At 45.3% G+C, this 17,312-nt stretch overlaps 1 protein-coding gene across 1 annotated transcript; it reads right to left on the reverse strand.

Moving 5' to 3' along the window:
- Positions 1-827: 827 nt before the first annotated feature.
- Positions 828-17,286, reverse strand: Prps (phosphoribosyl pyrophosphate synthetase). The gene is made up of 7 exons (XM_089567064.1): positions 16,750-17,286; positions 12,000-12,183; positions 10,633-10,731; positions 7,148-7,272; positions 4,423-4,596; positions 2,499-2,658; positions 828-1,459 (listed from the first exon to the last, which is right to left on the reverse strand). The coding sequence occupies exons 1-7, from the start codon at positions 17,172-17,174 to the stop codon at positions 1,367-1,369; spliced, it is 1,260 nt and encodes a 419-aa protein (XP_089423190.1). The 5' UTR covers positions 17,175-17,286; the 3' UTR covers positions 828-1,366.
- Between the last annotated feature and the right edge of the window lie 26 nt (positions 17,287-17,312).

Raw genomic sequence — 17,312 nt, forward strand, 5'->3', positions numbered from 1 at the left:
CCACAAATGACCACACAGGACTGCATACAGTAGTTAAAACTCTTGTTTAATTGCCAAGGAAAAGACAACACGAAAACAATGCCCAAGTAGTATACGTAGCACATGCAGCATTTTATCTTTTTCCTGGACTAATGGAATGCATCTCAAACATAAAAAGCAACCTCGTCGCACGGCCAGCTGCTTCACAAGCAGTCTCCACATCACTTGGTGGGTTCTCTGGCATTGATGGGGCATAAAGAAGTGCCGTGATAATTCCTAACTATTGCTTCACTGAAAAGCGCTGAAATGTCTGTCAACTGAAAAGTAAAGTGGGGGAAAAAAGAACAGCACAGGCAATGCACACAGTGGATGCACACAAACAAGTGCCGACTAGGTGTATAAAACATTTTTCTACAGCAGAGACATAATACAAAAGTGTTTTCCCTGTCATTATTTGCGTAGTTGTCAATAATGGCGCAGTATTGTCATTTACCAACGTTGCACTTCAGCATACAACAACATGCTACTACAGCAAGAAAACATTTGACATAGGCTCCATTCACAAAACAAACGTAACACCTCTGAAAGCAAGCTACTCACAGGCCCAGAACAAGCCCTCTCAAATTGGGATGCTACCACACTCTGGGGCATTGGACAACATAAAACGTAACCACCAGCTGTTGATCCAGTCAAAGCAACCAAGAAATGCCAATTGTCACCAAACACACGATCAGGTTTACATAAAATGCAATTACCTCCCATCCTCAGCTGTATTACCTCGCCAAGGCAAATGTCACCAGCCGACACGAAGTATGGCACCAACGTGAAGTAAAAACGCAAGGCAGATAAAAATTACAACGATTTTACTCCAAATCACGCCTTCTGCGAAGACCTTAATTTCCTCTCCAGAACTTTAAAAAACACGCACAGCGTTGTCTGTTCAGAGCCCATGACACAAAATGTGAAAAGGAGAAAGAGAATGTGTCGCACAATCTTGCCATGCCTACATTCCCTACAAAACTGGCTGACCGGAAAGGCACAGAATTGTAAACGCAAACAGTTGCGGCGCTCATCCACAGGAGCCAACTGTAGGTGCTGCCTGTTAGCTGCCAGAGTCAATGGCACAACAAGCAACCATTCCATTCTGCCCTCCAGCAACCACTGCCTGTTGGGACCAAAAATATAACAGGGACAGCACTGCATACAAAGGAACTGATCCTGGTGATCTGAAGGGAAAAAAGAAACAGTGTGTGCTACGGGTCTGAAGTAAGAAAAGAACATCACCAAGAGGAAGACATCCTCCAAAGAGGGAGGTGAGGAGATAAGACGAGAAGGAAGGGGCAATAAACCAGCAGTGTTGATGTCTGCACTCTTGTTGTCATCCCGGCTACATGGGCACGTGACTAAACAAGTATGACACCGACTCTCCGTTGTGTGTTCTGCGAATGGCTTCGGCAAGGATCATGGAGACGTCGATACACTGCAAAGACAACAAAAGCACCCGCTGTTGCTTGGACTCAAGATAACTGGGAAGGGAAGGGGAAGGGGCGATGGAAGAAATGGGGCAAAGGCAGGGTTCGCACAGAGGAAAGAACCCAAAGCTGGGAGGAGAGAAGAAAGAGGATTCTGGAGGAAGGGGGGAGAGGAGCAAAGCTTTCTATGACTGCTTCATCAGGAACACAAGGAAAGCCTCAGGCCTTTATTTGCATACAGGCCATGGCCACATACCAAACTTGATGCAGTAAGAGCTGCACAAGCATTCTGACAAAAAGTGCAGGTGAAGCACGAACTCTTCGCTTTGGCTATATACGAGCAGCTCAAACAGCAGCAGAAGTACATTACGCACACTTGGTAAGGCTAATGATAAACATTCTGCTCTTTCCGATAGGCTATGTAGCAAGCAAACAAGCAGGTGACAAGCTACAACAGCATACACCAGCCACTTTTGAAAAACTGAGCTTGTGTGGAAAAAAAGCCTAACAAGACAATGCCCACCAAATATTTTTGTCAGCAATTATTTCTCCTTTTGCAATAGAGAAAATATTAAACTAGCACCAAAGAAATGTGCTGCAAGCCACAATCTACAAAGTCAGAAAGAACTGGAAAATTTTCACACGGCAATCGCAAATTTATTAACAGCACCCATCACATCAAACTGTTGTATTACATGTGGCCATGACAAATTCCAGTGCTGTTAGAGCTATGCAGCTGGAGTTCAGCAATGCTACACTTCCTTCAATGTCGCTATATCACACAGCAGTTATCAGCCAAAATTCTGGCTGCTAGCGCAGCTCAGCTTTCCTTTGCAAGGCATTTAGTCGAAAGTCTGAGTACAATGCAGAGAGACTCCAGAAAAAAAATAAATAAACAGCGTAGCTCCTGACAAAGTGTAACTGTAGAGTGCATAATGAAGTTAACTTGAATTATCCTCTCGCACATCTGAGGCTATTTTCATCTCGTCTGATCACAGAGCACTAGCATGTGCCAGAAAAGGGGACTGTCTGAGGAACACTACATACCTGAATCTTGGAGCACTCCTTCATGTGTTGATCCTGGGGTATTGTGTTTGTGACCACTACAGCCTCAAAGCAGGCATCGTTGATCCTCGATATAGCAGGTCCCGAAAATATGCCATGAGTGAGAATGGCATAAACTTTGCTGGCACCTGCCTCCATCAACCTGCAAGGCAAGATGGTGATTGTAGTGCCTCGCAAGCATTCAGTGTACGGATGTCTGTCTTGTCACTTTTTACAATCTTATGAGCGCCTGCTATAGCCCTGCACTCCCACTGCGGGAAGGGCACTATTTTTATTTTTTCTCTCCAAACTAACCTCTGTACCTAAAGATGCTCTTGAACTATGAGCATAACCCCCCCCAGCTCAAGTCAGAATATAGTTCACAAACCTAAAGATTTACAGTTACCTTATGTATCCATGATGCTCACTTCATCCTGCCAACTCATTTAAATATAGAGGCACCATGAATACTAATAACCTTTTAGTTAAGAGCTGTGTTGCTTTGATTCACAAACACTGTGGATTAACAGAGCAAAATGCATTTTAGAATTAAACATAGACTGTTTCTGTATTTATCAACATTTTCATAGCACCTACATGAAATGTAAATGCATGTAGTCCTCTTGCAAAAACTGTTCAGCAAGATTAAATGACATACTACAATTGTTGACTCCAACAGAGATAATAAAAGGTGCCCTACTAAGCACTCGTTCATGATTTCACTCACCACAAACAATGAGCACAAGTGCAAGCAATGCCAAACTGAAAGCAGGCATTAAGGACTGAAACTATTCGCCAAGTCAGTGCCGCGAAAGACCGACAGCAAGGGAGAACTAATGAGGTAACATTGGTTTGCCTGCTCTGAAACCACCTCCACAAGCCTGACTTTCTTGGTGCAAATCAAACTTCATGCACTGCCCCCATGTTTTGTGTATGAGCATGCCCGATTTCGTGCACGCTTTCAAACTAATACCTGTGACACTGCATGTGTTAAGGCTCAGTGACAACCCGCACGCACTCCACACACAGTGCACAACAAATGAAACAAGTTCCGTTGCGCGTTTCTTGGCATTGGCTTCCGCATTACAGCTTCCAACCAAGCTGCCTGTATTTTATGTACACTCGCGGTCAAAAGTAAATGGAAGGCGACTTTGTGAAAAAAATTTAATTTCTTTAAATTTAAAGCATAATGGTCCATGCTTGTTGGTGCACAGTGAAATTCACAAAATCACAATTAGGCCGCACATATGTATTCAAGGGTGCATGAATTGGGGGGCCAATCATTAAATTTTTTCGTGAATATTGCCTTCCATTTACTTTTGAAGGCACCTGTACAACATTAGCTAGGTATTCATTACCTACGCTACACAAGCTGAAAAAGAAAACCATTTATCATCAAAGTTAACAGTTTGCCAGGGCTACATAAACACACTACCGAGAAGCGAATAACCGATGCCAGCATAGCCTCTGTATATGGTTGATGCATACATGCCTGGGGAATATTTTTCCAGCATGCAACTCAAGCTGATGGTTGGTTTGGTTGGTTTATGGGGTTTAACGTCCCAAAGCGACTAAGGCTATGAGAGACGCCGTAGTGGAGGGCTCCGGAAATTTCGACCACCTGGGGTTCTTTAACGTGCACTGACATCGCACAGTACACGAGCCTCTAGAATTTCTCCTCCAAAGAAATTCAACCGCCGCGGCCCGGATCGAACCCGCGTCTTTCGGGACAGCAGCCGAGCACCATAGCCACTGAGCCACCGCGGCGGCTGCAACTCAAGATGAATAGCTAGGAATCCACCAGAGAACAGGAGGAAATGTTCAGCTGACACTTTTAACATTTTGTCAGCATTGTGGCAATGCATGCCCAGCCTACTCCCACCTCCAAGCAGCAACAAGCCAACCAAAACCCACGGAAAAAACCTACTTGTCAGCAGCATGGACGATGGTGCCACAGGTGTCGGCCATGTCGTCCACCAAAATGGCCACCCGGTCCTTGACATCACCCACCAGTACCATGCTGGCCACCTCATTAGCCTTCTTGCGCTCTTTGTGGATCAGTGCAAACTCCACATTCAGGCGGTCAGCTATGGCTGTCACCCTGTTACGCGAGACACAAGAAGCGCAAAATTGCAGAGAATGGCACACTGGGCTAAATTAATGACAGAGTGCCTCTTCCTAACCTTTGCATTAATGATTTAACAAAGCGATTTGGTTACAAGTGTCTGCACTTTGCCAACTCCATCACACCTTTAAACTTTTGTCAGAGTCGCCAGCCTAACCAGTTCACTTAGCTGCATGCTGCATGCACTTTCTGCACCCTCGCACAGTCAAGGCATGCTAACACATTGAAACTCTGCTCTGACATACTTCATTGCAGCAGCACATTAAGGTATAACTGAAATTTGTCAAACCACTCATTAGGCCGGCCTGACACACTGCATGACCCATTAACTCATTTCATACAGCACTCACTGACCATCGTTACCCCACCAACAATGGTTGTGAACGCTAATTTCAAATGCTTCCGCACTGTTCTTCAACATACTGCGTGATGTGCATTGAAGCTGGAAAACTACAGTTTAATTTCCTTTTCAGTATGTCTTTATTCCAAGAGGTGCAATTTTTGAACTGCTTGTGCCAGCATGGCATGTACCGCGAAAAGCAGTAAATCTTGCGATTCAGCTGTGTCTACTGTTGATTTTCTCGACCACCTAGGTAGCAGTAACTGACGATGCTGCTTTACCAACCATACTTTACTTCAGAGAGTGAAGAAGACCCAAGGAGTGTGCCAAGAACACTCGTGGCGCCTAAGTTTCTTATTTAGGCCTGTTTCGCTCGACTCAGTGGCCATTTTGAAAAGGATATTGATGTTACCAATCTTATTTGTTTAACCTGCAGGCTTTCCACATCGTTGGAGCTGGATTTCTCATGATGGAAAATCTATCCACGAGGGACCGAAATCTGCCTTGTATGGTAAAACCCATTGTGGGAGGGGCAAGGTTCGCTAAATGCCCTTTTCTAAACATTTCACCCTAGAAGAGCTGAGCACCAGGCCAGGGGAAATCCTGTAACCACCAGAAAACCAATGGGTACCCAGCAGCACTGGGGACTGAACCACACACCTCCCAAATGTGAGGTGGATGTCTTGCACAAGACTTCTAAGATATAACTATTAAACTGATCTAAAACTGCAAGGGAATCAAAAGTTGTTAAGTGAACCACAAAATAAAAGCAATGCACTCATACGCACAATGTATGGTATAGAATCAATTCTCTTCAAACTAAAGCACAACATTAAGAAATAAACATGGTATGGTGTCCCCTAACCTAAAGAGCTGCCCAGGCATCCCACAGATGAGCAGAGAGGCTCACAATGCAGACAGGAAACTATGTAAGCATTTCAACCTCCAAAATGGTCCAAGCATCCTTCCAGTGCTCACAATGTGGTGCACCACGATAATATAAAAACTACCTCAATACTAGAACAGAAACTGCTTTATTACACAAAAGAAATTTCCAAGCATGATTACATGTAGAGATATCTCATAAGCCGTACCTCATAGGAATCCACAAAAACTACACGCAAAGCAGCAGTACACGCTAATCAAAAGTGGCTTAAATGTAACCACTGACATGGTAAAGAATGATACCTGAGGAATGCCATGAAGGAAGGCACACATGAAAGTTTTTATTTATGTGGGACCACAGAAGTCTTATGACACAATGTCTATGTCTGCAAAAAGTGACAGTCTACACAGCGCCTTCCAGCTGCAAAAATTGTGCAAAAAGCCCTCCATAGGAGTCATCACCAGCAGTGTCCAACACTCAGATGCGAGGTGTCCTAGAGAGTGATGGCTGTTGGGAAACACTAGATATGGAAGCACGAGACTCATAACTACTCTAATAATACTATGACAATGCCAATAACCGTGATGGAGCCGAATCACAACCACGAAGTGATGCAGGTCACGAGAGCAATGCAGCATTAGCAGCTACAGCATGGGGGGGTGGGGAAGAGGAATGAAAGTTGCTGTGACTAGAGAAAATTGCAACAGATATGACACAGCAGAGCCACTGTGCTGCGAAGAAGCTGAGTCATAAGGCAACGATAAGCATAGCTATGGAGATGGGCACATCCATGCGGCTTGGACACTGACCGCACAGACATTGGCATATAGTGTGCTCTCTAAGCCGTGTCGCCACCACATCTCTCCCGATGCGTCACCATGATGTCCGCGTTAAGAGCACCAGCAATGTTACCTTGGAGTGCACGACACAGTTCATGGCTGCTTTACAAGAGACTACTTCAGACTCATATGCAATAATAGGCATACACTAACCGAGATGTTTGCAATAAGCCCCCCTACATCGTAAGAAGGCACCAAATGCATGAGGTTCAATGGTAGCAGAGTCTGGGATTTCATGCGAATGCGTCGATAGCGAAACTGCAGCTTAAGAGTTTGCCTTAACGAGGTTTCACTATATCTAGATATCAACAGTACACCTAGCATGTTTTTATAACAAATTAGCATCTGCGGTGTCTTTTGGAAGGTACATTAGCAAGCAAGGTTCTGTCCCTCGCACCCCAACGTTCGTCACAGCTTTCAAACAAAAGGCAGGAGCAGAGCATCAGCTAGCGGTTGACGCACCTCTTGGCCCCTCCAGCATCAGGGGAGACAATGATGCTGTTGCGCCACTCGGGAATGTTCTCCCGGACCCACTTTAGAACAGCAGGCTCGGCGTACAGGTTGTCCACCGGAATGTCAAAAAAGCCCTGCATGCCAACAAACGACGACATGGCGAACCTACACGCCACAGCAAGTCCAATCACAAACAGAAACTGCATGGCGAGAGGAACGTTCACACGATATGGCACGAGTTTCAGCATTAGATCCTGAAGGGCATCACAGTCAGAGGTCACATGAGTCATAAAGGTGACCCTCAGTTGGTGCGATTAATGACAATACGCCATGTAACCCCACAAAGTGATGACATGGTCTCATGCACCCAATGACCATGAGATCTGGACAGGGGTCTGGTTATGTTCTAACTAGGAGTTGGACTTTTAGGTGTTTATGTTTTCTGAAAATTCAACACTTTTTCTGGTATTTATTCCAGAACACTTTTCAACAGAATTATTTCCTACGGATGGATTGCCGGTCCTCTTTGGTGATGTCATGTGGTATTCATGAACGGTGAAACGTCACCTTGATTTTATCTGGGCTTTTTGTCAGCTTTAGCATTCAATTTACTTGCAATTAATGCACAAAGTGCTTATAGTTGTGCTTGCAAAAGCAAATGCTAATGCCAATAAAGAAAAGTAATGGAGGTAAATGGATGGAATCGAACAAAAACCTAAGTGGATGGTGATTTCTAAAAGAGGGGTTACTGTGTCGTCTAAGCTGTTTGCGCTAGCTTGAGCAAGAGGGCAGGGCATCACGTGGTCTTTGTGCTGACGACAGTGATAAAACTGCCGCTGAATTGTCGTGGTAGCCAGAACATGACACTTTTTCATGACACTTATGCATGGTTTCGAGTGTCCTCGCATGCAGACACCCGCTTAACCAAAGAACTGCCATAAGCAAGTGATGACAGCAAACAGAGCTACGCTAGCAAACAACGTATGATGACAAGGTAGAGCCAACGTTTATAGATACTTTTTTTAGTTCCATAACTCCTCCTCTGAAAGCGGGCGCCGCTTGTACCCCGGCTGTGAGAGGGCACTGCAGTCGAGGCTTGCGCGGTCGCCGGTGCGCGCGCGGCTCCTCTCCTGCAGTTACTACTTAGCCCGTGCCCGTGTTTTTCGTTGCCCTTTCTTGTCCATTTGTGTTCCTGTGTGCTGTGCGAACACGTGGTCCCCATCGTGCACTCAGAACAACAAACGCTGCTGGCCGTGATGCAGCTTTCGAGCGCAATGATGCCAACTTGCTTCATGCCCGGCTGTACCTGTCAATGCGGCCCCTGCTATTGCCACATTTGCGAAGTCCCATTTAGAAATTCCTGAAGCATTGTCTGATCCCGTGCAAGGCATTGGCATTGATTTCGCACAGATTGTGGAAAAGAGCTCGTCGATACAGCTTCCGAGAAACTGGAGAATGGTGGCCCTTGAGGAGGAGGCGGGAAAATACAAACAGGTTGTCTTTTACGACGCCGGGATGAAGGAAGGCATTTACACCATAATGAAAATGTCGTATTTCGTGAGGACCTGACCTACGCTGTCCAAGTAAATGGAAGGTTGTTGGACAAGTGGGATGCTGACATTCAGGTTTTTTTCTGAGAAAGATGTAGAGGCAATTTTGCCGATCGTACACACAAAGCAAATTTGCCGTGGTTACTCTGACTTCGATGTCGCCAGCTGCAGCAACGTGGCCCAAAATGCTAGAAGTACGCTCTATAACAAAGAATGCGCTGTTTTGACAAGCACAGACAAAAAAATGTGTGCTATGTGCACCAGCTTGGCAAAATGTTTGAAGCGGAGGGCATCATCGACACGACCGAAGAAAAAGGTGCCTGTGGCAGCAAGTGTGCTGAGAAAGCGACTAATCTGTGCCACTGCAGCACGAGGACAAAAAAATGTACCCTTCCAAAAAGATGTTTGCCTGTGTAAGCGTGGTAGAGGGCACTATAAAACAGGCTAGAAAGGGCGAGTTGTTCGGCGACCTCTTTTGGAACGTGCTGGATTCTCTTGTAAAAAAAGGCACGATGGTGTTGGTTGTCCACAGCATGATGAGGTGTTCACAGCTCAATTAATTTACTCGTATTTAATGACGCGCACACACTTCTTTGCACGAGCAAAGTGCTTGGAAAATAGTAGCACCGTTAGAGCTCAAAGAGAGCGAAAGAAGGCGAAGCTTGTCTGACAAATTAGTTGACAGCAAATTTGTCAACAACGATGTTTAGTGGGTTTGTGAATAAAATTTTTCTATTTAAATACCAAGGGCCTTGAGTTACTCTTGCATTTCGCCTACACCGATATCGAACTCGCGGCTTTCAGGAAAGCAGCCGTGGGCCGTAGCCACTGAGACGGCGGCGGGTTTTATTTGCACGAGTATTGCTGTAATAAAACGTAAAAGTAATTCTGCGCGAAATGCGTAACACAACAACCACTCGCGAAAAACTGGTTCGGCGGATAATCCGAAGCTATCGAAGTAGCAAGGTTAGGCTCATCCCACGAGAAGCAGAATCGAAGCATGCATTTCGTCATTGCCCGTACAAAATGGTCGCTTGTGACACTGCTCAGAATACCGCTCTTAAGTTCGCAAACGCGCTAAGCACACATATGTTATGAAATACCTCCGGGCAAGAGCTGGAAACAAAAAACAGCAGTTGCGCAGCGATGATTCGAATGCAAGTGCTCGTGCAAAACGCTGCACGCTAGCAGACGACTCTCGCTCTCCTAGCTCAACCCGCGATTGCAGCGCTGCAGTGGCAGGGACTGCGACAGGCCACCTGATCCCTACGGGCGCTGCGAGGAGTTATGGAACTAAAAAAGTATCTATAAACGTTGCGTAGAGCCTCCCACACTGCAGAGGCATGCAAGGTAATGGAGCAATACCTCAAAATGCACCACAGTGCTACTTAATCCAATGGTACACCATCTCAACGCCTCTGGCTCCAGCACTTTTCTCTTTTGACTGAGTAACTCCTACTCGCTAGCCAAATAGATGCAGCCTGCAAGTTGAAAATACTGACCTGACCTTTTTCGGATAAAACAAAATTTTGAAAATATAGTAATGTTACCTGTCTTTCTACAGTTTCAACAGAAAATTCTAACCCCTAGTTACAACAGTTCACGCAGTATAACACACAGGGATTATGCTCCAACAACACTACAGGAAGTTTTGGTTATCAAAATACATTAAATATACTACGCATTTTGGGGAATGGGTACTTCATATCAGGTCTCTCAAAATTTGATATAAAAGCAATGATCAGTGGCAGACTCCATAAAAAGCTACAGCATAGGTCCCACAGCACCAATGAAAAAAGCTCAGAAAAATTCCACCAGTCTGCCAACCAAGACGTGTCACACTTCAATCATGCACACCACTTCTCTGAATGCATTCTCATATGTGCTACTTTTTGTCCCTAATGTCTTTATAAATGCCCCGTAGTACTGGCATACCAAGCATACCTGGATTTGTGATGCATGGAGGTCCATTGTGATGATATGATCAGCGCCAGCCACGGACAGCATGTTGGCAACAAGCTTGGCTGAAATTGGTGCTCTGCTCTGAAAAGGGCAGATTTGCAAACAGGTTAGAGTTGATGTGAACCTCATCTAGCTTGTCCAGACATTAGTATATCATCCCAAATGCTAGTCTTCTTGGCAACAAAGCATGTCACAAGAAATCTCATCATCATCAGCCTGACAATGCCCACTGCAAGACAAAGGCCTCCCCCATATCTCTCCCAGCTGCAGCAACCGCATCCCTCCAAACTTCTCAATCTCATCCACCAACCTAACTTTCTGCTGCCCCCTGCTACGCCCCACATTTGTTCCCAGACCCACTCAGCCCTCTTCCTGTCTCATCAGGTGCTATTTAAATAAAGACACTTGATTGTCCCATGGTACTTGATAACAGGGCAGAGGTTGTTCTATCAATGATATTTCACATTCATTAAATGTAAAACGCTGAACATTGTAAGGTGAGCTTCAAAGCCTTCGTTACATCCATTATTTGATATCATTTTGGTCAAACACACATCTTTTGAAATGATCACAATAAATCCTGAATGGAGATTTTCATTTCACAGCTGTGTCAGAGAATGCTGGATCGAGGTCCTGTATTGTAAAGATGACTTTCTATGAAGTCCCCTACATGACATGACAATATCAAGTCTTTACCAATTTTAAGCATTACCTGTATAAACATCTGTAACTAAATAATCCGTTCCAACAGTTTAGCTAGCCACAAGCAGCCACTACATTCCATTCATTACACTACATTCCTGCAACATTTCATTGCATGTTAAACAACCCCTCTAGCTGTTTAACAATGGAAAATCTTGCAATACCGAATATCCTAGTCTCCTTCGTAGTGTACTGATAACTCAATAAATATCACTGTAGTTGCAATCCACCGACTTCCCACCAATAAAACTGAATGCGCTGCACAAGATCCACAGCGAAGCAGCTCCATAAGGGCAGATCACATTGCAAGCCATGAGGAATGTTGCAGTTGTTTCCGGCAGCAGCTCACCGATGCAAGGCAAGAGCTGCCTGTTGCATGTAACGGTTTCGTGAGAGCAGAACGAAAAAGGACAGGAGAGAGTTGCAATATTTATTATAAAACTATCCAAGCTGTGGCACAAAAGAGGCACAACAGAACAAGACAAAGAAAACTGGAAGAGAAATAAGAGGAGGAGAAAAAGAGAATGTGCAGAAAGCTGCAATGAGAGAAAGAACTGCTCAACTGGCATCCAACCTCGTTCACCAGTGAAGCAACTACAAGCAGGCAAGTGCGGTGTTTACACAGCACTGCAGTTCAAGAGTCTTACTTTGTCCTTCTTGTCCTGCCTTGCATACGGGAAGCATGGTATGACGGCAGTCACTCTCGAGGCAGAGGCAATCTTGCAAGCATTGATCATGATCAGAAGTTCCATCAGGTTGTCATTCACCTCCCCACACCCACTCTGGATAATGTAGACATCTTCACCACGGACACTCTCCCCAACCTCCACACTGCACAAGAAAAATGGCTTTATGAGGCATTGGCTCCAAGACTATTTGGCTTTGGGCCCAGTAGCATTCTGAGCACGGTTCCTCAAACACTGCATAAACCAATGGAGCAGGAGCACTACACCAAGTTACCATAGTATCATTATGAGTCAATGCCCTCTTCATGTAGTTACTAATCAAAGGAATCATGTTTGAAAATATATTCAATCATACACACTATCTCAGTGTAATTGCACAGCAAATTCCTCTAAGAAAATGTTCCCAGACCAAATGACCAGCATTAAATCACCTTCCTTCTTGCTCAATATCCTGTACATAATTCAACAACATTAGAAAGAGCGCATCTTCATGCCAATGCTTAAACATTTCTTCCTTGCTCTCTTTCTTCACTGCTGATTTTTCATGCTGTCAAGCCTTGCGCCGACTCAAGAGGCCCTCAGGCACTTCTCAACAAAGTTTCAAAATCTGCCAAGCATGAACGCGCACCACAAGAGCTCTTTAAAGCCCTTCTGTACCGGCAGAGTATAATTATCAAAAGCTGCCAGTTAGCGCCTCAGACAGAGGCTTACTTTCTCATTTCATCATTCCTGCTTCATCAGATATGAAATTTAGCTGTTGGTTCATCGCACAATGAAAAAATGCCAGTGATACACAAAAAGCGAGATGGCAAGTTCTGCACACATTTTTTTCTTTGTGTTCCAGTGCATTTCTTTTTGCTGTCATTTTTCAATTGCTACTAGACTGGAACCTCGGCCTCTGAGCCAGCCCCAGGGGATCCTCATGGCAAAATCGAGTCTAGTAGCAAGTAAGGCATAATGATCCCCACTGTCCTTTCCAAACAAGCAGATAAAACTAGTTTAGAGCCAGGAAATACCCATTTGCTTTGCCTATTTTGTCAGAAGCTCAATTCCCAGGGTCGCCTGCCCCTGGCCAATGCAGCCAACAGTCTTCTGTGACATGAACTAAGCCAAAATGATAGCCAAAGAGCATCAACGGCAGTGGCAATTAGAGGTGTAGGAAAGGGAAAGCAATTTTTAAGTGGGATTGCAGGTTCTTTTTTGTGTACACAGCAGCTATAGCTGGCTCATATCTTCACCACAACATAATCTCTCGGCAAACGTTCCCTATGTTCGAAAAATCTGCAGGGCCCCTCCATCTTGTATTGGACTAGTCTTGTAAATTTCAATGCACATAGCTGCACAATCCTTTTCATGATGCTTCCTGCATATACTAATAGCCTGGAAGAGTTTTGGGGCATTGGTCTCTTAGAATAAAAGCCCGTAAACAAGTGCACAACTTCAGCTGTATAGCCTTGGAAATACAGCCCTCTCAGCTATGACACATTGAACAGAGACTGCTTATGTTCCACTTCAGAGTACATTGGTTTCAGCTTGTTTTTCAGTAGTCGGCTTATCAGCGTTCACGTGTGTACATACTTGGCTTGAGCAGGGCCAGTCAGTTTATTATCAACACTATCTTCGAACTCCAGTATCTGCCACTCCTCTCACCCTGGCACACACTAGAGATATCTGAACTTCAGCCCCCCATTCCTGCTTCTCAGACAGATGTAGGGACAGCAAAAACAAGTTCCAGCCAAGAGGATAAGCCCAGCTCTTTCCAGTAAAACATAAAATGAGAGGCACAAAGCTTAACCAAATCTTCACCAGTACAACTTTATAAAGGCAAGGAACTAAGACTTTTGCTCTTGGTTACTACAAAGACTTCTTGTGGCAACAAACATTTGCCAGAGAAGCAAAATCGAAGTTTTTTTAACGTTTCTGAACATACTAGTTTATTAAAGAATTTCTCAGGGTTTTTATTTTTATTTTTTTTTATGCGTATAAGCTGGCACAGCGATTAAGGTTTTTTTTCCAAGTGACCTTGGAACTTCAAAGATTTCCAACAGCCACATTCAACTTCCTTGAAGACAAAGACCTCCCATATTTGCTACGTATTAGAGCAGCAGAAGCCTTCAAATACAGCAACCTTAGTCTCTGGGTTTCCAACCCAACACACTTGACCAGGTCATCAGCGTTTCAGTGAGCAACTAACCCTAATGTCTTTTTCCTTGCAAAATTCAATGAAAAACCATGGGCACCAGTGATACAATTTTCATTCCTCAGAATCTTATTCACTTTGCACAGCCCGAGATTTACCCCCTACCCAATGCCTCCCAACATGTAAATTTTGCCTCATGGACAAAACTCCTGCTCAATTTTTAACTGGAACAAGCCCACTGGCTGTCATTACAAGGCATTTCTCAGTCTGTGAAGCTGGGATTCTTGATGGATTGAAGCCAGTCACAGACCTTCACACTCAGCTAAGAATCATTCTGAAGTAGGGTCTCAATTCACTCTTCTCCCATGTTCTTGGTTTAACTGTTAATGTCAAAGCTGCACCCACTGTCCATTTTTTTGTAAAGAGAACTGAAATTGGTTTAGTTTACTTTAGTTAATGGGGTTTTAACGTCCCAAAGCTACTCAGGCTATGAGGGACACCGTAGAGAAAGGCTCTGGAAACTTCGATCACCTGGTGTCCTTTAATGTGCATTGACATCGCACAGTACACGGGCACCTAGAACTTCCTCTCCATCGAAATGAGACTGCCCATGGCCGGGATCAAACCCACACCTTTCAGGGCAGCAGCCGAATGCCATAACCACTGAGCCACCACAGCAGTAGTAGAACTGAAATTGTTTCGTGAAGAGCGATCTGACATGTGTCCTACTGACAGAAAAAAACAAATACAGCAGCTGAAGTGCCAGGCAAACAAAGGCGCCATGGCAGTGTTCCACTAAATTTAGTCGCTAGTTCAACAAAATGAATCAAAAAGTTCACAAAAACTAGCAGCAGAACTCTAAGTACTGTGTTTTTTGTGGTAAAGCTCCGTTAGACAGCAGTGCTTACTGCACTGAAGACTGTGAAAGCACAAAGTTGCGACGGCGAAGTATAGACAGATGTGCTGTCTTCTCTTGTACATATTTAAGTCTAAAAACCCATTACCCCACGCAACTTGAGGCTTAAAAAATAACCTAAAATGTGGAATGGCTTCAGTAGTGGGAAAACTGCTTACTGCACCCACTAAACTCTACATTCTCCCTGCCAGCCTTATTTTAAGTATCAGATGCAGTCTTTGTTATCAGTGCCTGTCTCTACAGCTGAACTAAAGTAAGCATGGATTTAAAAAAAAATTTAACAAAAATTAGCTTTACAAAAACAATGTCATAGAAAAAAGCGCTCCTACTTCCCAGTGTCTCTCCCTCAACAAGCCATTAAATTTAACCAATTCTCAGCTGCACACTACCAATTTTACTCCATTATCATCAATTGCCATCAATCTTCAAAGAATGAGCTGGCAAGTGGTGAGGCAACTAGAAAAGATGACTGCATCTCAGACACAACCCTTCTCTCAATGAGCCTGAACAGAGAATCTTGAAACTCACATGTGCAATAAACAAAACCAAATCTTGGACAGATACAATTACCAGACTAGTCATTCTTGACCAATGCACATGCAAACATTTAACTTAGAGTGAGAACCACTTGCAATGCCCCAACCTGGCCTTTTACAGAACAGAACAATACTGGACTTCCAGCCAAGCAATATAATAATGCTCAGTAAGAGTTGAGCACTTGAGGTGGCCCACAGATGCTTTGCTGACGAAACAAATGTTGGAGCGCGCAAGCCACCAGTTGGATTCCTTTGGCGTCACTTGCTTTACGCGGTACAGTGACAAATACTCATCGAAAACCATTCGCCTAGTAAGCAGGTGGTGACACGTTTCGCAAAGACTGCGTTTGCAGTGTATCAAGCGCACAGTTAATCCCCACAAACATCTGTGCCCTCTTCAAAATGAAAACGCGCACCGACAGTCCGAAGACGCGCTCTTTCTGCGCACATAAACTGCGCACATTAAAAATACGTGCGGTATTTATTAATTTTCCAGAGCATAACTGACACCGACGGATCCAGCGCTCCGGCGGTACCCATGGGTCCCGAAAACGTGGTTCGACAACAAGCGATTGCGCAATAACAGCACATGGAGCGACGGCAGAGAGCTCTGGTTCTTCGCGCCGCTGCCCTCGCTGCCGAAATAAAGAGTTCACCGCGTACTAAACTGCAATTTGTAGTTCATACCGGTGGCCAAAGATTTCGCGCGGATAGAAAGGTCATGACTTTCAGACGAGACAGACTAGTAGGATAAGTTCGGCGCCAGACGATAAGGCGCCGACGAAGAGCTGTTATCGCGAACGCACGGGTCTGCAGCGCCCGAGGGGTTTTCTCGTCCATGACGAATAGCAAGGCGATGGAACAGCTGATAGGCTCTCAGCGGGGGCTTAACAGGCACGACACGTGTTGCAACGTTACGCTGCAGACTTCAGCACGGCCTGAAACATGAGACTAGAAATACGACTAACGAAATTACCGACAATGTCATGCGAGCTAACCTGTACCGAGTGCTAGACAAATACAAGCTGTCTCCGCAGGCACGCCAGAAATCATTCGGCAACACGAGCTGACACACAAACTTTACACAGCACGAGTAACTGCGTAGTACGGGCCCCTTACCACGTCTCCTGGTTACTGAATTTCTTGAGAACCACCTTGCCGAGCTCTATGCCGAGCCTGTCGACCACTTTCTGGGCGAGATCGCAGTGCGACGACCCACTGAAAACCTTGATGTTGGGCATCTTGCGGCAGAAAGTGACTTGCCCGTCGTGGCAACCGACGCAACAAACTGGCGGTTCCCAGCCTGGTTGAGCGCAAGTGATGAGGCTACCGCGTTGAGAGCGCGGCGGCTGCTGCGAGTGCTGCGACTGGTCGTGCTCCTCGCTCGTTGTCGGAGGAGTGTACTGACCACTGCGGGCCATGGCAGAGCCGTTGCCATCTAGCGAGGGCGGGCAGAAGTGACACCACTCGTTGTGGTGGGGCCTGAGCAGGGCCCTCTGGAGAGCCGCGTGGGTTGGTCCGTAGTGCGCCAGGCCGTAATCCATGCTATCGGCGCGGTCGCCCCAATCGCCGGCCGCATTTTAACAGCGGCATCGATGGCGCCTGCCAGCGCTTATTATGCTTGCCGCTCGCGGGCATGTGCGACTCGCGCAAGGCACGGGTCGAACGATGAGCTCGCGCGC

This window comes from Amblyomma mixtum, chromosome 1 (assembly GCF_055824585.1).
Source record: "Amblyomma mixtum isolate Tamu chromosome 1, ASM5582458v1, whole genome shotgun sequence".
Classification (NCBI taxonomy): domain Eukaryota; kingdom Metazoa; phylum Arthropoda; class Arachnida; order Ixodida; family Ixodidae; genus Amblyomma; species Amblyomma mixtum.

Bases quoted from the DNA above. Each gene is read 5' to 3' on its own strand.
- Prps (XM_089567064.1), bottom strand. From the start codon at position 17,174: ATGGATTACGGCCTGGCGCACTACGGACCAACCCACGCGGCTCTCCAG. The intron at 7,273-10,632 runs GTATGCTTGGTA...GTTGGCATGCAG, and splicing joins TCCATGCATCACAAATCCAG to GGCTTTTTTGACATTCCGGT. The intron at 4,597-7,147 runs GTGCGTCAACCG...CTCGCGTAACAG, and splicing joins GATGCTGGAGGGGCCAAGAG to GGTGACAGCCATAGCTGACC.